Below are 27011 nucleotides of genomic sequence, written 5' to 3' on the forward strand. Positions count from 1 at the left end.
TAACTTGATATTCACATTATTCATTTTTATGGACCCTTTTTTTGTTTTGCTATGCAATGTGAAATTTTATGTCCAGTTTTTCTATAATGAAAACATTTACAATTTTTAAAGGACCATTACTTTCAAAATGTAAACCTCCACATCCATAGCATGGATTTGGTCTTGATGTTCGTTTTTCTTTTTTCTGATCTTGTTTCAAGTCGAGAGCAATCTTTTTCTTCAATTTTATCTGTGTCATGACTTAGATTTATAATCTCCTGGCATTTTTCAGCCATTACCTGTCGAGTTAATTTTTGGTCCTGTTCTAATTTTGTTAATATATGGGAATGTATATTTTCTTGCTGTTAACTCTTGAACAAAAATTAGACAGTTAAACAAATCTGGGGTCCATTCATTTGAATTTTTCACACTCTCTATCAATGACCCCAGCATAGGTTACGAAATCTTCATCATCACTTTTTAAATAAATTTAAACATTGCCAATGAATATTGAATAGGGAACTTCTTTCACAGAAAATTCTTGATAATAATTGTTTCATTGAAACAAATCTCACCAGAATATAGTTACAGTATTTTTCATGTTCAGCAGGGGATAACTTTCTTAAAAGTAGTTGCACCTTCTTCTTGTCATTCTAATTTTTACATTCTTCCTTGAAGATTTCTTTGTATCTTCTAAAATATGCAGAAAAAGTAGTACCTTCTGGGTTATAAATAAATTCTCCAATTGAATTTGCTACACTATCTATCTGATGAGAATGAACCTGAAGTATTTTCAGACTCCTTCAACATTACTTCCAGTAAGTGTTGGGCATTTTGTTGTTGCTGTTGTAGTTGTTGTTGTAACTGTTGTTGTTGCTGTTGCAACTGCACCATCCATGCAAGCCAACAAGTCTTCCATGTTAATGAATTTTTCTTTGGTTTCATACCAAAAAAAATTTAAACATCCAATGCAAGCTTTGAATATTTTGTCGCCACTTTTATATCCTTGACACACATTGGATATATAAATAAATAAAGCGGTGGTTTAATCAATGTATTCACATGGTGTACTTCATGAGACTAGCAAACACACTCTATTCGACTACTACCAACCTCTACTCTTTATAAGAGTTCAGCTAGTCCATTCTTCCAATCCCCCAACATTTTTATACAGCTGTCCTCTTCCATATGCATCATATGACCAAATGAGTGCAGTCCTCTTTTTTGCACACTACATCTGATTCCTCTTATGCCTAACTCGTTTCTTAGTACATTAGCACATTGACATTTTCATTTTAATGCATCATACTAGCATTAAAATGAAAATGATAATAAATAAGCATACATACACACACGCACACACATACACATAATTTAATATGAGAAATTATTTCTAGCCTTGCTCTCAAATAATTTCAAAGTTAACAACTGAGGGATTGTGATCTTGGGCAAAGTTTGTCTACTTTAGATTCAGTGCATTTGGTACCATGTATGTTCTCTTAGTAAGACTGATCTTAACAGAGATTAAAAGAGACACTACTAGGTCTATTCTGAGAATCTCCAGTTGTCTGACTAATATGTCCGGCATGGGATATAAGCTGGAAATTATTTTAGAGTAATGATGGAAATAGTGTTATGAAAAAGATATAATAAATAAAATATTTAGCAATTAATAATGTGTTATTCTATCTATCTAGGAAGGATATTATCCATTTAATGAAAAACCTCGGACTTAGTAGAACTATAGATACCAACCTGACAGTTGTCAATTTCCTAGATGTTTCCTTAGATCTAAATAAGAACATTTATAAGCCTTATAGGAAGTCCAATGGTAAACTTAGTTATATTAATGTAGGTTCATGCCATCTCCCTATAGTATTTAAAAATTTAGTTCAAAACATTAGGAAGAGAATTTCTAGCCTCTCCTCCGATAAGGACATTTTTAATAGTGTTGCCCCAGTATATAATAAGGCTCTAAAAGATAGTGGTTTTAGCAAAAAAATAACCTATACACCTGTTACTAGCCCAACAATAAAGAAGAGGAGAAATAGAAATAGGAAGATCATCTGCTTCACACCTCCCTACTCACCCGAGGTGACCTTCAATATAGGTAAATATTTCTTAGCACTGATAGATAGACATTTTCCAGTTAACCATACTTACAGGAAGCTCTTCAATAAACACAACTTAAAAATTAGTTTCAGCTCAACTACCAATTTTAAAAACATAATCGCACACAACACACAAAAACCAAAATAGGAAAACAGCTGTTCAAGCAGGAATAAAAAAATTGTGCCCACTAAATGGAGCTTGCATGTCCGAGACCATCAATTATGAAGCTACCATGGACTCTATACCCACTAAAGACACCGTTTCGATGAAGAAATACGTGGGCCTTACAGTGGGTAATTTCAAGGTCAGGTTCAATAACCACACCTTGAGTTTTAGACACTGAGACAAAAGGAAAGCGACAAAATTATCCAATCATATATGGTCATTAAAAGATAAAGGTGTCAGTTACAACATCCATTGGAAGATTTTAGCTGAATGTAAACCCTACACCAATGGTGGCGGAAAGTGCAATCTATGCGACATGGAAAGATGGCTTATCTGGAAAAGCAGCTTAGACCCTGCTACATGTCTAAACTCAAGGACAGAACTTTTCGGATGATGCCCACACGTAACCAAATTTTTGTTACGTTTTTGGTCCCGCCAATACTACAGATAGAACTTGCTTTCTATATTATGTCCACGCACAAATTTTTAACATTATACCTTTTACTCTTATTTTTTCATATATTTTTATATATAGAGATTTTCGTTTATAGATATATTATTTTTTTACACATAATAATTTTTTCTGTACTCTACCTTCCACCTTGCATTTTTCCTTGTGCCTATATAGACATTTATATGGATTCATTTCTACACTTGTGTGGTTGTGTACAAGTGTGCGGGTATGTATGTATATAGATGTGTGCGGGTGTGTGGGCATAAGAGTACATATATGTATAGACGTTTTTACTCAGTATTTTTACTTGGGGGGGGGGCGTATGTATAATCCTTTTTGTGCATGCGTGTGTGTGTATGCGTATATAGATGTGTGCAGGTATGTATATATATATGGGCATGTGTGTGCATGCGTGCATATATGAACTTGGTTTACTCTTTGTATACTTCCTTATGCCTTTTTTCTGTATTGTTACCCTTAATCCTGTTGTTCTTTGTGCTTGTGCGGATGTAGACATATGAACTTTTATGCTGCATGTGTGTGTGGGGGGGGGTTCTATATATATGCATATATATTTGGCGAAAGATGCGAGTTACTTCCCAGGCTAAATATATCTGCCTCCTAGCTTCCCTTCTGGCTATCTGAGGAAATTCCCTGCTACCCTCACACTTCCAGTCCTTCCAAGCTTGTTTCTTTGTTTGCAGCATCATTCTATCACCATGCCACTCTCAGTCTGGATGGGACTTTGCACCAGTGGAAGATTTAGTCTGTGGCACTCAGCCAGCTGTTCTGTAGGAATTCCCAGTTGTACCTCTATGTTACAAATCTGTAGTTCTTCCTCCTTCTTTTCAAATTTCTTAATTAGGATGTCCCTAAATCTCTGACCATACAGAGGATCTTTAAGCTTCCAGATCCTTGTTTTCCAGATTGGTCTTCTTGGCACCCTTTTGGCCTGAAGTCTAAAGTCATTAATGACTAGTTTATGCTGGGGGGTACATTCTTCACCAGGGAAGGTCTTTGCATTTATGTATCTCACTGTCTGGTGAGAATGTAATTAATCTTACTAGCATGGTCACACAACTGATAAGTTATTAGGTAGCTGTCTAGCTTTCTGATATTGGTATTGCAAATCAATAAGTTATTTACATCACAGATCTCCAGTAGTCTTGTTCCTTCTTTCAAAAACCAATTCCATGGCCCCCATGTACACAATTGAAGATACCTAGCTGCTGTTCAACATGTTCATTGAAATCACCATCCACAAAGATGAGATCATTGTTATTCGTCTTTGAGGTAGCCTGCTGAAAGATATCATAGAAGCAGTCCTTTTGTTCATTTGGTAGACCCACTTGAGGGGCAAAGGTAGAGATAATTGTTGCTGTACTACTCTGCAAAACAAACCTGAGCTTAAGAACTCTATCACATACTCTGGCTACCTTAGGAAAGCCATCAAACTGGTTGATATGTGATTTACAGGGCACTGAAATTCCAGTCTCTATAAGAAAATAGAAAGGATTGCAGTTTTGTAGAAATTAATTATTTATTGTTTCTAATGAGATTCTTTGTTCATCACACATTTGCAACTTTGGCTCTACAGATGACTGTTTCATTGTCAAGTGGGGTAATTGAGCCCACGTACTCCCCAAATATTTGAAGATCTTTATATATTTTAAGTTTTTGTCAATAGTGGTGATAGGAGTGGTAGTGAATTGATGAACTGGTTGTTGTTTTATACCTGTTTTTGTTCGGGGATGGTGCTTTGACTGATGAATGACTTTGATTGTTTTAATGCTGGTGGTGAAACTGAAAGCTTTACTCAAATTAGGAAAATGATTCCCAAGCTCTTGTGCTTCTTCAATAAATGTTGCAACAAGTACATCGTCATCAGAAAACAGTTATGTATCACTTCCACTCAAGTATTTTTTGCTTTGAAAGTGCTTGTGATTCAAAAGGCTATCACTGGTATGGAATTGGAATTATACATGTAAATGGAAATCATCATAAGCATACACATATGTTTAGCCCTTTCAATACTAGCCATAGCTGGCTGAAAAATTTTGGTTCAAACGACCAACCCATTATCTAAATGTGAATTTGAACACATTTGTGAAAGCACGTGATATCACTTTTTAAATAGTTGAGTTGTAGTATCCAACATTGTTTGATGTGATATCTGAACTTAGTGAATTTTGGGAGATTTTTTTTCCCACATTTTTTCTGTGTCAATTTTTTTCAACATTAAAAATAGATAGGTGTTTCATGTTATCAAGCAGTGATTCCAAATTTGAAGGTTTTTCAACAGAAGATATGGAGATATTGAGAAAAAGAATGAAGTACAAAAGCACCTGGAGTACAAGAATGAAAAAGATATTTCTGTATCCAAAACTGAAAGCAGTGATTCTGAAGAAACTGAAAGCAGTGATAGCAACAGTGAGGACAATGGAGTAAAAACTTAAAAAACATTTTTATTAACAATTTTTTTGAGGAGATAGGGTCTACCCATAGTCTTTCTCAGGAAGCGAAACCATTAGACTTTTTTTTCTTATTTTTTCTAGTATTCTTGTTTGAAGCCATCACTGGCTTCAAACCGTTACGCAGAATATAAACAAACTGGAAAAAAAGATAGCTTGTGGTTTCCCACTACCACAGAAGAAACATGGGCATTTTTTGCCATAAATATTATTATGGGTATAAGACAATTACCCAGGATTACAAATTACTGGAGCAATCAGGAACCTTTTGGTGATCAGCACATTTCCATATTATGTCACAAATATGGTTTGTGAAACTGAACCAGTATTTACATGCAAGAGACACAAGCAGTACCCCAGTATGTGGAGAACTGAACTTTGATCCCTTATTTTAAATAAGACCCCTCATTGACTGCATTCAAAATGCATATAAAACACTTTACAACCCTGAGAGATACTTATCCATCAATGAGAGCATGGTGGGGTATAAAGGAAGGGTATGCTTCCAACAGTATATGCTAGGAAAGCTCATGAAATGGGGTATCAAAGTTTGGAAAATATGTGAAGCAAATACTGGGTACTGCTGTGGAGTTAGCTTTTATACTGGGAAAAGAGACAATAATATTAGGGTACGGTGTGGTCTGGAATTTATCACTTCCATATCATAACCAGGGCCATATGTTACTTTTTGACCGATTATTTAGTTCAGTCAAACTTGCAGTGGATTTAGAAGCTGTGACAATGTATATGTGTGCTACAGTAATTGGTAGTAGAAAAGGGCTGCCATTGGATATAAAAAAAGCAAAATTAAAAAAGAGAGGTAAAATAATCTGTTAGCGACCGCATACAGAGATAAGAGGCAGATAAATTTTCTATCTACCAGTGCACAACTATGTGTAGATGAAAATGGCACCCCATTTGTGAACCTTGATTATAACAGGTACATGGGCAGTGTAGATCAGCTGAACCAAATGATGAGTTATTATCCAGCTAGTAGACCGGGTAATAAATGGTGGCAATACCTGGTTTGTATATAGTAAACATGAACATTGTAAAAGCATTTATAGTATATACCAAATCAGCAAGGGCTTGCAACCGGTGTGGCCATCTGTAGTTCCAAGCAGATGTAGTGGTGCAGTTGAGGACAGGTTATTCCTTCAAAAAAATAACTGCAGGAAGGAAAAGCAAAACCTGCCAGAGAGACATCCTTCTGAGTTCAGAAAAAATCAGGGGTCACAAAAGGCAGTGCCATGAATGTCTACATCAACAAAGAAAAACTCCCAGTGGACGGCCAGTTGAAACTTCTTTCCAATGTGCATTCTGCAAGGTTGCATTATGTAGAATGGGATGTTTTACAACTTTCCATGATAGAAATATTGTGTGAATATTGAATATATGTATGATTAGACTGTATAAATATTTTTCAAATTTACTTCGTTTTTAATTTTTATTTACTAGTAATTTTAATTTACCTGTAACTTTAATTTGCCTGTAAGGTGAGTGACAAATTTTGATTTAATTTCTAGTGTAAATCTTTATTATATATTCTGTTGTGTCTGGGGAGAGTCATTCTCTTTTAGTGCCTTATTATTTAACACACTCACTGGTAAAATTTCCACTTATTTCTTATTTTTATTTTCTAAAATTTTCGTTGTGTGTTGCAACCTTTTCAATAGTCTTGACTCTGTCCGTTATTTACATTGCATTCCCTTTTGTTTGTTTGTGCGCATGTGTGTCTTTATTATATATGTTCTTGTGTATTCATGTATGTGTATATTTCATTTAGTTGATGTGTTTAATTTTCTAGTTTTCTTCAAAATAAATTCTAGTATTTCAGTTTATTTTACCTTTATGGAACACCTATTCTTCTGTGCATTAAATTCAACAGATAATCTGGTGATGTGCACAATTCTTCTATATTAAAATTTTGTTGCATACCCAATTGAATATTAGCTGATGACTCATTTTCTATGGTGATGTTTAAACAAAATTTTAATATTTTAATATTTTACTCAGTTTACTTGTATTTTCCTGTAATTAGAGTCACTTTGAGACAAAAGTTATGTAATAGAATTGATTAAGAATCCTTTCTTCAATTATGTTCCAAATCTCACATTAATATGTTGATAAGTAAAAATGTTACAGATGTTTAATGAAACTAGTCTAAATTCATGATTATTTTAGAATTTAATTGAAACTCATGGGGGTGTATTTTGGTCAGAAATATAGAAACAAAAGGGTTAATAACAACAGTTAAAACTCACCTTATAGTCCATTTGCTCAGAGCAATTGAAGACATATACCATGATTCCTAATGCTCTTCCTAAATCTTTAGTTGTTTCTGTCTTACCAGTACCAGCTGGACCAGCAGGGGCACCACTCATGATAAGATGAAGAGACTGAGTTAATGTTATGTAACATCTGTAAAAGCAATGGTGAAATATTTTTAGGAGTTATACTGTTCAATCTGTTTTTCATTGATCTCATATTCACGAATTCAAACCTGCCAAAGACTGTACCTTACAGAAAAAATAAGTACAGACACATAAAACAGTTTATTGACCAATACATGTGAAGAGATTTGTATACTAATTCTATCAAGTCAAACAATCCCATACTCTGTCATTAGCTCCCTTCTTGAGTCAAATGTCTAAATTGATATAAAATTGATGTAAACAGAAAATAAAGTTGTTTTCCCATTTAGCTACAAAAGATATTTCAAAACGACCAAAAATTAACATTCTTGAAGAATCAGCTCAGCATTATCCATCTACTGCCGACTGAAACTGCACTTGCATGCTGAATTTTGAAAATTATAACATATAAAGATGAGACACGTGTTATTTGTCTCTGAATTATAAGTTAGTTGTTAAGGCCAGTTACTGATGAGAATTCGCCTAGCAGATTATTTTATTTGCTAAAGAAATTTGAAACCCAGGTATAACAGCAAAAAATAACAAGGTAAAAGTTTTTACTTTTCGTTTCTTTCGAAAATTGCTATTAAATGTGGTTTTGGTCGTTTTGACTGCTTCTTCTAGCATGTAAAAATTACCTGTTTTCTTTTGCGTCTAAATGTACACTATTTTATATTGAGAATATATTTTATATTGAGAATATGTTATTCAACATCTACAGCCACTCCTATTGATAACAAGTCTTGACCACACTAAAAAGCAGATAGTAATAATTTGTGGTCATAGACAGTTCAACTTATGCCACCAAAGCTAATAGAAATTACTACATGCTCTTGCAGGAAAAAGGAAAGTAAACTATGAATGTTAATCTTACTTTTAATTTTAATTTAATTTTATTAATAGCTCTTTTCTCTCTACATATTCCATCTGAATACATATTTTTGATAAGGTTTTTCAAAAACAGAAATACGTAAAAGGAAAATTAAAATGTACCAAATTTTAAGAAAGTAGCATATTCATTCTACTTACTTATGGGTTATGTCTACACATTTTTTCAAATATCATCATCATCATCATCATCATCATTTAGTGTCCGCTTTCCATGCTAGCACAGGTTGGACGGTTCAACTGGGGTCTGTGAAGCCAGAAGGCTGCATCAGGCCCAGTCTGATCTGGCAGTGTTTCTACGGCTGGATGCCCTTCCTAACGCCAACCACTCCGTGAGTGTAGTGGGTGCTTTTTACGTGCCACCCACACAGGTGCTAGACGGAGCTGGCAAACGGCCACGGACGGATGGTGCTTTTTACGTGCCACCAGCACGGGGCCAGGCGAGGCTGGCAACGGCCACGAATGGATGGTGCTACGTGCCACCGGCATGGGGGCCAGGCGAGGCTGGCAACGGCCACGATCGGATGGTTCGCTTACTTGTCACCGGCACTGGTATCACAGCTGCAATTTCCATTGATGTTGATCGACTTCGATTTTGGTTCTGCTTTCTGATATCTGATTTGATTTGGTTTGATTTTGATTTTGATTTTCACTTGCCTCAACGGGTCTTCACAAGTGGAGTTTTGTGTCCCAAGAAGGAAAGGTATGTATAAGTCGACTGGCTACATACCAGGTAGAGGTCATGGGTTATGGTCTCACTAGTCTTGCCAGGTCTTCTCACGCACAGCATACTTCCATAGGTCTTGGTCTCTAGTCATTTCCTTGGTGAGACCTAAAGTTCGAAGGTCATGCTTCACCACCTCGTCCCAGATTTTCCTGGGTCTACCTCTTCCACAGGTTCCCTCAACTGCTAGGGTGTGGCACTTTTGCACACAACTATCTTCAGCCATTCTCGTCACATGACCATACCAGCGCAAACGTCTCTCTTGCACACCACAACTGATGCTTCTTAGGTCCAACTTTTCTCTCAAGGTACTTACACTCTGTCGATTATGAACACTGACATTACACATCCATCGGAGCATACTGGCTTCATTTCTTGTGAGCTTACGCATATCCTCAGCAGTCACAGCCCATGATTCACTACCAATTAGCATGGCTGTACGTACACATGCATCATACAGTCTGCCTTTTACTCTGAGTGAGAGGCCTTTTGTCACCAGCAGGGGTAAGAGCTCTCTAAACTTTGCCCAGGCTATTCTTACTCTAGCAGTTACACTTTCAGCACACCCACCCCCGCTACTGACTTGGTCACCTCGGTAGCGGAAGCTATCAACTACTTCTAGTATATAAGAAATGCTAAGCCACATGAAACCTCCCTTACCAGTTTCATGAAGCTATAGAAAAGAATTTCCCAAGAAATTCACACCAAATTCACACCAAGTGAGGATAGGTTTTTCTAACACAAAAAATCTTTCACAAATCATCTCTTTGCATAATAATAAGTTGTTAAATACAAATCCACTTAATGAAAATACTAACATTGATTTTGTTAACACTAACCAAGGTTAGTGTTCGCATTCATTTTCTTAGTAATAATTCAAGAACTAGAAACTTTATTTATCAATGTAAAATTACTTCTGGTTCTGACATCTTTTTTTATATAGGTAGTTCTTCATCTCAGTTGTCCAAAAGAATATCTTATCATTACTCTACAAATAGAGGTAGAATTAATGTCAATAGGGTTAATATAGGTAATTTTTCTTTATAGCTTGCTTTAAGTAATGCAGAGTTATAAAATTCAGCTTTATTGTTGAAGGTATCAACATTAGCAGATAATCTAGAAAGTCTAAGTGAAATATTCCTAACTAAATTCTCTGTAATAGCCTTACTGAAAGAGTTAATAGATTTTAAATTAGTTGAGGGTTTATAGTATCGGAAATATGAATCATTATGCAAATTAAGGGTTATATCTAAAAAGTTGGCTTTAGTTATATCATCGTCAAAAAAAATGCTCCAGCCCATGTTTCGGAAAAATTTTTGGTTAGAAGCATTTAGAAGGTAGAGTAGACAATCATTATGATATAGACCTCCATTGATGTTTGGGAATTGGTCAGCCATCTCATAAAGGACATATATACCGACCAAATCAAAACTCCCCATCATGACATCAAAACTGTTGGGTGTATCTTTACAGACCCATAGCTTGTTATCAAATTTAATAATAGATTTTCTGGTGGCTAACACTATATTAATTTCATCCCTGGTGAGACCTGTTTTGTTGTGAGTGAGCCAGAGTGCTTTGTTAAGTACGATTAGGTTGAAAGAAGAATAGAAACTAGAACTGTCAAACTGGATAAACATAGTGCACTTCTTGCTATTAATAGAATTAAACCAGTCAACCACTTCAAATGAATCAGACCATAAATTAAGCTTTAATTTTTTAACTAAGGTAAGAATACATTTATGTAGAATATATAGATGGGTTATAAAGAACTGATGTTAAATGATGAATAGCTACGTGCCAACCAAAGCCTTGTGAGTGGATTTTGTAGATGGAAACTGAAAGAAGCCTGTCATATATATATATATATGTGTGTGTATATGTGTCTGTGTTTATTCCCCCATCACCACTTGATAACCAGTGGTTTATGACCCCATAATTTAGTGGTTTGGCAAATGAGATCAATAGAATAAGTACTAAGCTTAATGAATGAGTCCTGGTGTCGATTTGTTTGACTAAAAAACTCTGCAAGGTGGAGCTCCAGCATGCCCGCAGTCAAATGACTGAAAAAAGTAGGAGAGTATCATCATCATCATCATCATCATCGTTTAGCGTCTGCTTTCCATGCTAGCATGGGTTGGACAAGCTAGCATGAGTTGGACATATATAATATATATATATATATTAATAAAAGGAATTCCAACCTTGTCTGATTTTCACATTTTATTTACAATCTTATAATGATATAAGATAATATAATCTAATAAAATAAAATAAAATAATAGAATGTTAAATGTTCATTCTGATTGAACTAGTACTTTCATGCATTAAATTCTGCAATCTTCAGGTTCATGTAGTAGTGGCGACAGTCATGCTTCACAATTTTTGACTGTAGCGAGATGATTGAATCTGTGCCTTAAATACAGCTGTGTAGGCTCCAGATTGCTAGGTTTTGCAAACTGTATTCTGATCAATCAGTGTGTAGTATCACTCAATTACTTAAGCTGATTGGTTGGTTGAGCTGACTGGTTTAGGCGTCACGCTTTGTTGGACATGTCAAGAGTCCCGTATCTTAACCCTGGCCGAGGCAGCAATTGTTGGGCTATTTTTAGAAATGTTGTAAATAGCCTTTGTCAGAGATTTTTATATTTTTATATTTCAATTGTCATCATCATCATTGTCAGCACCTTAATTATTGTTGCTAGTGGTGATGGTGGTGGCAATAGAACTTTTAACCCTAAATAAGATAATTTTCCTGCTATCTAAGTATTATTATTATTATTGCTTATTTAGCTTGGGTTCAAATCATTGCCAATTGGGTTCGAATCATTGCCCAAAGTAATGAATTAAAAGACATAATCATGGATCGAGCTACGGTTCTTAGTAAAAGACAGCCTAAAAACTTGAAAAAATTACTAACAAAGGCAAAATTTGACCTTAGCAACAAAGACCAAACATTCACTGTATCTAAATGCAATGATAGCCAATGTGGCACATGCCAATTCATACATACCAGCCAATATATAAACACAAAAACCGGGAAAATATTCACAAACGCGAATATGAACTGCAAAAGCAGAAATTTAATTTACTGCATCAAATGCCCAAATTGTGAAGAAATATATGTAGGTCAGACGGGAAATGCACTATCAGAACGCTCATGTGTACACCGGCAACAGATTAGAGACCCAGAGGTCAGTCAGATACCTTTGAGTAACCACCTAGCAACATGTGGTCGGAAAATATATATAATATTTCCATTCTACAAATTACACAGCCCAAGTGAAATCGAGAGGAAAATCAGAGAAAAGAATTTTATTGATAAATTCGAACCCAAGCTAAATAAGCAATAATAATGATACTTAGATAGCAGGAAAATTATCTTATTTAGGGTTAAAAGTTCTATTGCCACCACCATCACCACTAGCAACAATAATTAAGGTGCTGACAATGATGATGATGACAATTGAAATATAAAAATATAAAAATCTCTGACAAAGGCTATTTACAACATTTCTAAAAATAGCCCAGCAATTGCTGCCTCGGCCAGGGTTAAGATACAGGACTCTTGACATGTCCAACAAAGCATGATGCCTAAACCAATCAGCTTAAGAAATTGAGTGATACTACACACTGATTGGTCAGAATACAGTTTGCAAAACCTAGCAATCTGGAGCCTACACAGCTGTATTTAAGGCACAGATTCAATCATCTCGCTACAGTCAAAAATTGTGAAGCATGACTGTCACCACTACTACATGAACCTGAAGATTGCAGAATTTAATGCATGAAAGTACTAGTTCAATCAGAATGAACATTTAACATTCTATTATTTTATTTTATTTTATTAGATTATATTATCTTATATCATTATAAGATTGTAAATAAAACGTGAAAATCAGATAAGGTTGGAATTCCTTTTATTAATATATTCTTCTATACACAATCACACACACCCGTATATATATCTATATATATATATATATATATATATATATATATATATATTCTATTACCTGTTTCAATCATTTGTACATGTACAACAAAATGCAAATGTATTGAGAGACAAGTGAACATAAGAGGAATCAAATGCAGCCTGCAAGAGAGAAGACTGCATTGGTTTGGACATGTGATGCATATGGATGAAGACAGCTGTATAAAAAGTGCTGATCACTGAAAGTGGAAGACACTTGTGTAAAAGGGAGTCCCAAAAAGACATAGGATGAAGTGGTAAGGATGTTAGGTCTCACAGAAGAAATTACAGTGGGCCTAGAAAGGTTCTTGAGGAGACCTGCCCACATCAGTGATATTGAGTTCTTGAAGAGCTATGTGTTCCACCCACACATAACAAGAAAATTGTCACACCCCACCCCAACAAACCAAACTACATCTCTTCTCTTCCTCACATCACTTTCATGCACTATGGTTATCTCGCACCCCCCCCAATCCTGTCTTCACAGCCCTGTTCATTATATCATTGCTATCCAATAGCCTCACCCCCGCCCCACCCCCTTTATATACTCAGTCATCTCTCTTGTACACTATATCTGATACCTCTTGTACCTAGTTTCCCTCTTATCTCATCTGTGCTTCATTTAATCATACTAATATCATACATCCAGCAAAGCATGCTCCATTTCTTTCAAGCCCTGCACATCCTCTGCATTTAATGCTCCACCTTGCATCATCTCACTTAATACTGCATGGTGGTAAGCATCATATAACCTTTGTTTGAAGAGAGTATATAGAATGGTTTCATGTGAATCTTTCTCAATGATGATCTTTAATTGACCATCATCAATGACCGATGGGTGTTCACTATGCTCACAATCTTCAAGGCTCAGGTCTCCACTGTGAAATTGTTTAAACCATTTTTGAGCTGACCACTCACTGATCATTTCCTCACTAAATGTTTCATTGATATCATGAGCAGTTTCAGCTGCCTTATGTCCATTTTTGAAGTTGATTAGCAAAACTGCTCGAATATCACATTTGACAGTTCCATTTCTGATGATTGTAACAAGTCAAAAAAATATCAATATTAATTTATTGAAGCATTTGGGCAAGTCTATGTCTATATTATCAGACAATTGCAAAAAAATGTTTTAAAAAAATTCAAAACTGCAAAAATCCAGTACAAATTCTTCATGCTTCAAAACATTGCTTACTTTTTATTCAACCTGATATTTGCATGCTAACAAACACAAATGCATAAAAATTCTGTTTAGTCAACAAAAAATTGAAATATATTAAAATGTGTTGGAACTTTTCTGGCATCAAATTTCAAAGATACAAGTCATGATTAATAAGGATGAATAAGAATGTATAACCTGCAAAATACAAAATATGCTACCTTTTGAACAACTTGTTAACTCTCCTGCCCAAAATACAAAGAAAATCCCGGCATCATACAGCCCACAATTTCTCCTACCTCTCAAACTGTAGCTGATTCTTTTGGTTTCACAAAAGGAACTTTGCAGACTTTGCAGAATGGTCTTTCCTGATACTTCTCAACCATGGTGGCTCTAAAAGCAGTACTTCACATTTGCTTCCTGCTTTGCATCCAACTCAGCACTACGTATCCTAGTTAAAATTTTCCCAAACTATCTCCCTCCACTACTTTAGATTCATCAGTACATACAAATAAGTACAAAAGTACCTCCAGTTGCTTCAAAGTGACTCTTGTAGTGACACTTCCATTACTTCAGGGCCAGTCCATATCATTGTGAAATTCTTCTTCCTTACTCTCACTACAGGGAACTATTCTGATTTTCTAAAATGCATAAAATGGCTGACCCCCAGTTGACTATCTACTTGTTACTCTCACTTCCACCATCTCATTCCAAGTAGAGAAAGCAGTCATTAACAACTACATTATCTGATAGTTTAAACACTTCTCTCTCCTTGATGATCATCTTTCACAAAGAAAATGTAGAAACCTGTTTTCCTATAGTCCTCACTGGTAGGCATTACAAAGACTGTACTTCTTTTCCAGGGCCAGAAAATACTTCAGTTCCCAAAAGTTACTAATTTTATACAAAGCTCAAGTAAGACCCATATTTGGAACAGGATTATTACTACATGTACAGACAGTCCAAAGTGCATCCGAACCTAAGCCACTCAACAGACTGGAATGAAGTCATTTATCTTCAAGTCTTATATTATTACTCATGTTTTTCCTGCAACTGTGAACTGGCTTTAGGATAACGCAGCAAGTGGGCAGAATTGTTAGCATAATGCTTAGCAACAGTTCATCTGTTTTTATGTTCTGAGTTTAGATTTCTTCGAGGCTGACTTTGCCTTTTATTCTTTTGGTGCTGATAAAATAATTACCAGTTGAATACTGGGGCTGATGCAATCAACTTACTCCCTCCTTGAAATTGCTAGCCTTGTACCAAAATCTGAAACCAATATTATTGGCTTTGGGATTAGAGGAAGAAGATAGCATAGCTCCTACCTCCAGACCAAACATAAAAGTGCCAAAAGGAAATCTAGTGGGAAAACATATTTAACATATTCATAGCGAATTTGAATGTGTGTGTTGGTATGGGTATTTGAGAGAGAGGGGGAGAGAGAAAGAGGGAGAGATAGAGAGAGGGGGAGAGAGAGAAAGAGAGAGAGAGAAAGAGAGAGTTTGGGTGTGTGGAATTTGAGTTTACAAACTTATCCAGACTCAAAAATTGTATAATTTTTGCCAATGCTGATCACTACCAGTTTCCTCAAACCTTGTTTTCTACATGTTATAAAGATGTGTGTGTGTGTGTGTGTATAGATAAATGCATCAAGCTAAGTAAAATCATGTTAACCTAAGTAAAACTGTTGCTTCCACACATACCAGCTTGTCCTTTCAGGTGCTGGTACCACATAAAAAGTGCCCATGCTGGTGCTGCATCAATGTGCCCATGCTGGTGCTATGTAAACACACCTGTGCCAGTGTTAAGTGGTTGGTCTTAGGAAGGGCACCCAGCTGTAGAAACCATACCACAACAGACAAGTAGAGTCTGGACAGCTCCCTGGCTGGCCAGCTCCATGTCAAACCATCCAACACATGCCAGCATGGAAAGTGGATGTTAAACGATGATGATGATGATGATGTGTGTGTGTGTGTGCGTGCATATGTACTTATGTATATCTTACCGATCAGTCAGTGGAGTTATAACAAGTCGAGGAGTATTTCCTAAATATTCATGACCATACTGAAACTGAGCATCACAAATGTTGGCAAAGCAGTCTTTTTCTTTCTCATCCCAGCGGTGTCGTAGTTGTGACAGCCAAGTAAATGCCTGTGCACTGTCTATTTTTGCAGAAATTAGTTTTGCAACCACATCACGTGCATGTACATCAATAGTGCATATAGTCATTATTTTCTGACGATCCCCTTTGCTTAGATCTCCAACTAACATATTGATCAAAGCATTAAGTTGGTTGACCTGAAAAAAATTTAAAAGATGTTTACACAAGAGATATCAAGGGGTTTGAAATTTGACTATTGTCCCTAAGGATATTAAAAGCTCAGAAACACAACAGTAAATTAAGTCAAGTTCAAAATTACAGGCTGAAAATTCTTTCAGTTGACATGCAATATGCATAGCTTCCAGTCAAGCAGTTGACTTATATTTCTTTATGATGTAATTGTTGCTACAGAAACTAGTGACCAATATGATCCATTCAGTGATTTATAAAAGCAGTGTAGATTCTTAAGAGAAACAGGCTTATGTTAGGGAAACAACAACAACAACAACAGCTGCTGCTGCTGCTGCTGCTGCTGGTACTACTGCTGTGAATGCATATGTGAATACAAGGTGATATAATCTTTCTACTCTAGGCACAAGGCCTGAAATTATGGAGGAGGGTGCCAGTCAATTAGATCGAATTTAGTATGCAACTGGTACTTAATTCATCAACCCCAAAAGGATGAAAGGTAAAGTTGACCTCAGTGGAATTTAAACTCAGAACGTACAGACAGACAAAATACCACTAAGCACTTCACCCGACGTGCTAACATTTCTGCCAGCTCGCCACATACAAGGTGATATAACACCAATGCTATTGTTATTAACATTACTTCTACTGCCAATCAACAAATGTATGAGCCCTTTGTTGATATATTGTCATTCTCCTATTATTTAGGAGGTATAATTTCTAGCTGAAACCATTTCCGTTCAAATACATATAGGTAAGTCAACAATATCACAATTTCTTTTTCCCCACCCACTAAAAATCAACTATAGTTCTATGGCTGAAAAATATAATTTAGTTCTTACCCCAAATTAATAAGAATAAAAGTAACACCAATTATCTCTCTCTATATAAACGGCAGTTTGTCTGTGCGTGTTTCTGTGTGTCTGTTTGCTTGTACCCTCACTCTGACCACGGCTTTCAACCGATTCTGATGAAACTTGACACACACATAGCCCAATGTCATAATTCAAATCTAACGCGGCGAAAATTTTGAAAAGTTCCCCCAGTTCTGAAAAAAATCGATAAATTCGACATGGGGTCGAGAATCAAAAAAAATAAACCACAGACTGTCTAGGGGACGCAACTCAACCTTTTTTTACTCTCAAAAAAAAATTTACCATAATTTTTTTTCTATTTTTTTGCTATTTTTTGGCTATAACTCTCTAAAAATGCTTTATAGTTATTTCCCTTACAAACCTGAGCAACGCCGGGCGATACTGCTAGTAATATATATTCTAAGCTTATTTAAATTAAGCTTCTTTATACAGATATCTGTATAGAGAAAATCTCAGCAAAATCATATACCAATACAGCAGTATTTGAATGTGACTTAGATAGAAATAATTATACGGGTATCAAATTGTTGGATCAGGTGATGAAAGACACGGAGAGGGTCATAGCCCAGCTAATTAGGGACAGGGTTAGTCTAGTTGCAATGCAGTTTGGTTTTGTGTCAGGGAGAAGTACCACTGATGCTACATTTCTGGTAAAGCCACTTCAGAAGTACCTAGCCAAAACCAAACCTCTGTACTTGGCTTTTGTTGACACAAATAAAGCCTTTGACAGGGTCCCATGATCCCTTATCTGGTGGTCAATGCAGAAACTAGAGATAGATGAGTGGTTGGGAAGAGCTGTACAAGCCATGTACAAGGACGCTACCAGTAAGGTGAGTGTTGGCAATGAGTATTGTAATGAATTCAGGTTACAAGTAGGGGTTCACCAGAGATCAGTCCTCAGACCCCTCTTGTACATCATAGTCCTCCAAGCAATAACAGAGGAATTTAAGAAGTGCTACCCCTGGGAGCTCCTCTATTGCTGATGACTTTGTTCTTATAACTGAATCACTACCAGAACAGGAAAAGAAATTTCAGGTGTGGAAACAAGATCTGGAATTGAAGGATTTCAAAGTTAACCTAGCAACAAACAAACTTTTAGTAAGTAGGAAAGCAGACAAATCACAAATCCGTTCAGGTAGATGACCCTGCTCAATCTCTAGGAAAAGCATAGGTAGAAATTTCATAAGAGGTTCCCAGTGAAAGCTATGGACACGTAAGAGGTGCAGCAATATCAGAAGAAGGTTAACTGTTCACTGGAAAAATAGGTTTTGTGTGCAGAAGGTGACTAGGTACAATAAACACTAAAAATGTACAGAAAATAGACTCCATCAAATGCCAGGGGTGTAAGCTAGAAGTAGTTGATAGTGTCTGTTATCTAAGTAACCAAGTCAGTAGGGGTGGTGGATGCTCTGAGAACATAGCTGCTAGAATAAGAATAGGCTAGGCAAAGTTCAGAGAGCTCCTACCTCTCTTAGCTAAAAAGGGCCTCTCCCTCAGAGTGAAAGGCAGCTTGTATGATGCTTTTGTTGCAAACAACTGTGCTACATGGCAGTGAAATATGAGCTCTGACCACTGAGGACAGAGAGTATGTGTCTTGAGAGTTGGACATAAGAGGCATCAGATGTGGTATACAAAGGAGATGACTGTGCTGGTATGGTCATGTGATGTCTATGAACAAGGACAGCTGTGTAAAGAAGTGCTGATCTTCAACTGTGAAGGGAACCTGTGGAAGAAGTAGACATAGGAAAACATGAGACAAGGTGGTGAAGCATGATCTTTGGGCGTTAGGCTTCACAGAGGCAATGACTAGTAACCAAATCCTTTGGTGATATGCCATGCTTGAGAAGACCTATCAAGCCAAGTGAAGTCATAGTCGTGGCCATTACCAGTTTCATGTAACTGGCACCTGTGTGGGTGGCACATAAAAAGCACCTGTCAAGCATTGGGCCTCATGGGGTAATGTGGCCAATGCTGGTGTTGCATGACTTGCACCTATGTTGGTGGCATGTAAAAATGTCAGACCCCATGGATGCAAAGACAAATGACCAAGACCTTTGACAATATGTGATGCTTGAGAAGAAGACCCATCAAGCCAAATGAAATTGTAGTCATGGTAGATACTGGTGTCACACAGCTGGCACCCATGCCAATGTCATGCAAAAGCACCCATTACACTCTTGGAGTAGGTGGCATTAGGAAGGGCATCTAGCCATTGAAAACATGCCAAATCAGACTAGAGTCTGGTGCAGCCCCTCAGCTTATCAGCCCTGGTCAAACTGTTCAACCCATACCAGCAGGGACAATGGACGTTAAATGATGATGATAATGATGATGATGAAATAGTTTTATAGTAATTGAATAACAGTCATTAGATTAGAAAATACTATAAAACTACTATAATAATGTAGATATTTCTGAAATGTAAGAATAAGCAGTAAATGCTTTTCTATTGGTGAAGTTAGGCAAGACAAATGTGAAATGTGCTATGTCAGGATAATGCCTTATTATATTTAGTTGCATGTCTCAACTTTCCAAGTTTAAATCTTTCAGCCCTCTGCAATCAATAAAATAACTACCAGTAAGGATACCAAAATGAACTGAATTTACAAGAATTCTGTCATAGAAAACTTGGACAATGGAAGGAATCAATGCTATTTACTGTAATATTGGGTCAACCCATAAATAATGTGGGTTTTTTTAATTGAATGAACTAAAAGATGGAGGGGGTCAGGATAAACTACCTACATCAACTTGCTATAAAAGCTGGTAGTAATTTTACCTTGAACTTATTCTTAGTGCAACTTTTGAAGAGTGCAGTTTGATTTTAACAGTTACTTTTTCAAAGCTATAATGGAAGGGACAAAGGAGAATATTTGGCATATTTTGCTTTATGACTTCAATAAAGACAACAATGCAACGGAAAGTGCAAGGAATATTAATGCAGTATAGGAGTATCAGACAATAAGTGTAAACTAGTGTCAACAGTGGTTCCAGAAATTCCAAGTTGGAAACCACAGCCTAAAAGACAATCCTACAAACCCTAGTGGAACAAAACAGTTGAAGAATTAGCAGAGAATCTTGGATTTGGTCATTCAACCATTCATCGACACCTGCATGCGATCAGAAAAGTCAGGAAATTGGGCCAATGGTTCCTCACAAACTTTTCAAGTCTAATTGCATGCAGGGAGTGAATGTGTGATCTTCTTTGCTGTCATGTCTCATGAATGAACCTTTTTTATGAATAGTGACTAGCAACAAGAAATGGTTTCTCTATAAAAATGTCAAGCACTGAAGACAGTGGGTAGGGAAAGGAGAAACACTGGCAGCCCAGGCTAAAGAAGATCTTCACCCATGTAAGGTGTTGTTATCTGTTTCGTGGGATATGAAAGGATTTTTAGTCCACTTTGAACTTTTAAACCCAAACCAAATGATAAGAAAGGAGATCTACTGTGAGCAGCATAAGCCAACGCAAGAAGTAAAATGACCATCTTTGGTTTCAACACGAGAGGTGTTCTTCCATCAGGATAATGCTCGGTCACATACAGTGAGTATGACGTTCCAAAGGTTGGAGCAGTTTGAATGGGAAATGATGCCCCACTCACCATATTTGCCAGACATTGCCCCATCTTATTATCATTTATTCCACAATCTTCAAAATCATTTGGGCAGAAAAAACATGTAGATGAGGTCAAAACAGTACTGGAGGAGTATTTTTCATCACAGACAAGTGAATTTTGGAAGAGCGGCCTTGCAAGTGTACCAGATAGACTATTACATCATTTAGTTCCAATTTGATGTTTTGTACATATTCAAATATTAGAAATAGGAAATTAATATTCAGCAGAATTACTTTTGTCAATGTCATGTAAATGGCACCCATGAAAATGTTGCCAGCAGGACTGGATTTAAACCATCAGGGGTCCAGAGCACTTCAAGTTTGATGGACCCCTTATACACAAGAATTAAAATCTTTTCCAGTTTCCAGTATGGGTAGGTGGGGTTACTGCACTTTTGACTTTGAATAAAATATATTTTTTACAAATGTTCACTTCCTTGCCAAAACTATATCAGCTCTCTAAATGTAGTAAAACTTAAAACATATTCAGAACACTATTTCAGAAAATTATCACTGTTCTCTTTGAGCATATAAGACAAATTTAGGTGGAGCAAAATGTGTAAGACAAGATAAGGTAAATCTGCCTCTCCAGTTTTCCAGAATTACATTTGAGAAAAGACTCACACACATAAACATCCATCCTAAGATGTCAGAAAGATCATAAATGCAACAAAAATTTTAAATATCTTGGTCAAATGAAAGCAGAGCATGGAAAATATAGCATGTTATAAAATTAATGAAACTCAACATAAAATATTCTCTGCTGGAGTAGCTTTCTTCAATAATATATTTATTATGCACAATGCAGTTAAAGAGAAGTAATTATTAAAATTAGTCATTACTCATTCTACCCCAATTTGACTTTTTGTTTTAAACCTGACAATTACATTGGTCAACACAATTTTTCTGCTGGGGCAAGAAACTTTTTTTCTTTGCTAATTTTGGGGTGCTGAATCCAAAAATGACCTCCATTTTCTCCCATCACATAAGCTGTATAAAACATTTAAAAAAAAAAAAAATCACAATTTTTAACTAATAATTTTATTGTGTCCTGATATTTCTAAATACTATTTTTAGTTCTTCAAGCTATAACAATGCAAATTAGCATCAAAACAAACACTATAAACATTAATATTGTGCAAGGAGAGTATACGCCTGGTACTCAAACCTCCCTTAAATTTGGGATTCTGATGATATGGCATGCACCGGAGAATCATCATGATGATTGCTACTTTTGTATGGTTAGCTTGGTTGGATTCAACAAGAACAAAAAGAAAATATCCTACCCCTCCATCCCCTCTGCTATTCAGCCTGTACGACATTCTAAAGATTTTCCAGTTCCAGTTTTCAAGGGATTTGCTGATATTCCTGTTTCCATTGTAGTCATATGACATGCTCAAGAACCAGAGTACGAGGAGATGACTGAAAGCAATTCTAACCCTAATTTTGATAATGCCAGTCAAGCTGACAGTGATTTTGACTGTTTCGAATCAGCAAATGAACCAAAACTGTTCTATCAAGATGAACTGAGTAACTTAATTTAAGATCTGAATTTATCAAAAGAGTCAGCAGAGATGTTAGCATCACACCTTCACGAGAAAAATTTGTTAGCAGTTAAAACAAATGTCACTTTCTACTGCAACTGAGATGCTGAGTTCACCCCATTCTTTGAACAAAACAATGATCTTGTGTTTTGTAAAGAAATTGAACAATTACTTCTTAGATTGGGCATTGATGAATATGATGCTTGTTCATGGTGGTTATTTATCGATAGTTCAAATCGCAGTTTGAAGTGTGTACTTTTACACAACACTAATGTGTATGCTTCTATACTGATTGGACACTCTGCTACATTGAAAGAAAAGTACCAGCTGATAAAACAGGTGATGGAAAGTATTAACTACTCTAGTCATAACTGGATCATTTCGTCGATTTAAGAATGCTACACTTTTTACTTGGATAACAGTCTGGCTACACAAAATACCCATGTTTTTTATGCTTATGGGACAGCCGTGCCAAAGAGCAGCACTGGGTGAAAAAGGTTTGGCCTGTTCGGGAAGAACTGAAACATTATAAATCCTTCAATTGTGTCAAAAGAGAAAATAGTCTTTCTTCTTCTCCACATAAAACTGGGTTTAATGAAACAATTTGTGAAAGCTCTAGACAAGGAAGGTCATTGCTTCAAGTATATTGGTGAAGTATTTCCTGGTCTCAGCATTGAGAAGCTGAAAGCAGGTGTTTATGATAGACCTGATATATGAAAACTTATTCAGGATGAGAACTTCGTAAGCAGTTTGACTGTCCTAGAGTCAAACGTGTGGAATGCATTTGTAGCTGTTGTTAAAAACTTTTGGGGAAGTAAGAAGTCAGCAGACTTGTTGAACATATACTGACATGCTATCATGCTCTCAGAGCTAACATGAGTATTAAAGTACACTTCCTTCACAGTCATCTAGACAGGTTTCCTGAAAACTGTGATGTAAGTGATGAACAAGAAGAGCATTTCCATCAGGACATCAGAGTGATGGAAGAAAGATATCAAGGACGTTGGGATATTAGAATGATGGCAGACTACTGTTGGAGCATTAAAATGGACAGCCCAGAGACCAATCATTCACGCCAATCACAAAAACGGAAATTTATTCCATAGCTGTCAAGATCCTTGCTGGAATGACTTATGATGATTTGAAGTTCTTTACTAAAATAGTATTTTCTGACAAATGTGATTTTCTTATATTGTTTTCAAATATTTTTTTCTTAAATAATGTCTTATATTTGTGTTTCTGTCATGAACATTAAGCATGTCCTAGACCTTGATCTATAGGGAAATTGCAAAAGTAGTCCTACACCAGCCCGTAGTACCCAATGATGTGGGCACTCTGACCTGGGACAGATCCTGAATCCTTCATGTATCTTTTCCTCTATCTATCTATCTAACGATCTTGAATAATGTTAGAGACCATTTGAAATGCACTTTGCTTTGATTTGCAATACCAACATTATCCAAATAATAGTCATAAAACAGTAAAAACTAGTCGATTTTTACAAAAATGGCTAAAAATGCCAATGTCAAAAGCAAGTAAAGTAGACAGGATGGGTAAAAATAGTTGTGATTTTCAGAATCAGTATGCTCAAAAATGATATATTTCACCTAAAATATACCCAAGCAGAGGACAAAAGTTTTTGTTTTTTTTTTTGTTTAGCTATCTCAATTACAATCAGGTCAAATTTGAGGAAACATTTCTTTAAAAAAATAGTACCTGTCACCTGTTTCAAACACTCAATTTCAACAACTACATAAACTATACTGACCAATTTTCACTCCCAAAGATGATGCAATGGTACAAAATGGGGATGCAATAATTGTAATGTAATGGTTTCAAACAAGTAGAGAGAGAATAACAAGAAATCAGAAATTATTCATTTTGATCAAGTTACCAATTTTACCCTGCTTCCATATAGTAATTCCAAGTGTTTGAGAGAATGATAAAAAAATATAGGAAAAAATAAAAAAGAAAAAAATGGTTTGATTTAAAAAACATCAATATCTATAAATCTGAAATGAGAAAGTTTGTTTGTTTGTCTGGTTTTGGCATTGGAATGGTTTAAAGAGCACTAGATCACGTCAGATTGACTCCAAAATTTACAGGGACATGTAAATTAGGTGAGGATGTGAGTGGGCTAGGTTAGAAATCCCTATCTTAAAAGGTGTGGTTACTAGGGCAAAAAATACACACTTTGACAAGTCTTCTCTGATTCTCTTATCTGTCTGTCTTCCTCTGTCTCTCTCTGTTTCCTCCCTTCCCTTCACTTTCTCTCTATAACAACATTTGACAGCTACTACTATCTTTCCCTCACCGCCTCCCTCCCCCCCTCTCTCTCTCTGTACGTCTGTCTGTATTCATAGAGAGTTTTATTATCACCACCACCACACAATCATGAGAACAAATATTATGAATCCAATACTTATTGGGTTAATTTATATATGTGTATGTGTGTGTCTGTATCTATATATAAAATGGGGTCTAAATGGGGCTGGAAGGGGATTCAAATTTACAAGAGGGGTAACTTGAGGGGGGAAATTGATTGGGAGACGTTTTATGGTGCTACAGTGGTTGCTTTGGTGTGAAAACTGGGATTTTATTGATTTTGGGGGACACTTGGTGGTCTAGATCGGACACCTTTTGCCCAATTTCAATCAAATTTTCAACATGGTAAGGTGGAAGCAGATTTGTAATTTAAACGCGGAAATCTAATTTTTTTATAAATGGCAGAGAGATAGATAGAGAAAGATAAAGAGTAAGAGAAAGCGAGGGGAAAATCCGAAAGGAAGAGTAAGAGAGTGGGAAAATGAGAAAGGATAGAGAAACAAAGAGGGAGAATGTGGCGATAAGAAAAGAAAGTAACAACCACACCTCCCCCACATGTAGAGCGGGTCACCTTAAGCTAGTCTAAATATATATATGCAATAATTCTAAAGCCAGTAAAGAATGCTTTTAGCTGTTGAAAGATGTAATTTTATAATTAAAACTAAATTCAAAATTTTAATTTTGGAACATAGTGGCTGTGTGGTAAGTAGCTTGTTTACCAACCACATGCTTCTGGGTTCAGTCCCACTGCGTGGCTCCTTGGGCAAGTGTCTTCTACTATAGCCTCGGGCCAACCAAAGCCTTGTGAGTGGATTTGGTAGACGGAAACTGAAAGAAGCCCGTCGTATATACGTATATATATATATATGTGTGTGTGTGTGTGTGTATTTGTGTGTCTGTGTTTGTCCCCCTAGCATTGCTTGACAACTGATGCTGGTGTGTTTATATCCCCGTTACTTAGCGGTTCGGCAAAAGAGACCGATAGAATAAGTACTGGGCTTACAAAGAATAAGTCTCGGGTTCGAGTTGCTCGATTAAAGGCGGTGCTCCAGCATGGCCGCAGTCAAATGACTGAAACACGTAAAAGAGTAAAAGAGAGAGTTACTTGTTACATAAAATAAGACCATAAAATGCCACACTGAAATAAGTTTGGAAGTAGAAATGTGTGTATGTGTGCGTGTGTGCACGTGCATGCATGCATGTGTGTCCATGTGCCTTTAGTAGCAATCAGTCAAGTCAAAGTCATTGTTCATGAAAGAAGGAAATTGACCTTGAGACAATAACTTCTTTCTTTCAATCTCTTTATCTTTATATACATTCATACTTACACACATACACAAACTCACATACACTCACAAATACATATATACATTTTCAGGAGTGTTCTGTTGTTTCCTTTCTCTCTGTCATTGTCCCAATGTTTTTTAATTGAATAAATTAGTGCCTCTAAGGTGGCAAAATTTATGGTTATTTATCATAAAAGAGAGTCCATTATATTTTTTAAGAAGTCAAGATAGCTTTGTATACTGAAAGAGAGCCACTTCCTGCCTGATTGCTGGGAGGTGGTGGGGGCTTCTGTATTGAGTGCTACATACCCTTCATTGCAAGGGCCTCCAATACCTAGCAGATGCCTGTAGTAATTGACCCCTATCCCTAATAAATCTGGCCTTGGTTTTCAGTGTCATGTAAATGACACTAGAGGAATGGTAGTCATGGCCATTGCCAGTGTCATGTAAATGGCACCTGTGCAATTTACTCTTGGAGTGGTTGGTATTAGGAAGGGCATTCAGCTGTAGAAACTAAGTCAAATCAGACTGGTACCTGGTACAGCTCTCTGGCCTATCAGTTCCAGTCAAACCGTTTTACAGATGCCAGCATGTAAAGTGGATGTTAAATGACAATGATGATGATGATAATGATGATGTTTAATAAGAATCTGAAAACAGAATTATATGCTCAGTTGTCCATTATTCTAACACTAAGTAATTATTTCATGCTTGGATATGGGAAAACAACATGAAC

The 27011-nt window shown here is 36.3% G+C and overlaps 1 protein-coding gene across 2 annotated transcripts in view; it reads right to left on the reverse strand.

Moving 5' to 3' along the window:
- LOC115213643 (dynein beta chain, ciliary-like) overlaps nucleotides 1-27011 on the reverse strand; it is an 884597-nt gene that overhangs the window by 386857 nt on the left and 470729 nt on the right. For both annotated transcript variants that reach the window (XM_036501971.1, XM_036501966.1), the window contains exons 26-27: nucleotides 16345-16637; nucleotides 7446-7602 (exon numbers count right to left, since the gene is read on the reverse strand). In XM_036501971.1, coding sequence (XP_036357864.1) covers nucleotides 7446-7602; nucleotides 16345-16637 — 450 coding nt within the window. The remainder of the gene's footprint in view (nucleotides 1-7445; nucleotides 7603-16344; nucleotides 16638-27011) is intronic.

This window comes from Octopus sinensis, linkage group LG1, assembly GCF_006345805.1.
Source record: "Octopus sinensis linkage group LG1, ASM634580v1, whole genome shotgun sequence".
NCBI classification, from domain to species: Eukaryota; Metazoa; Mollusca; class Cephalopoda; order Octopoda; family Octopodidae; genus Octopus; species Octopus sinensis.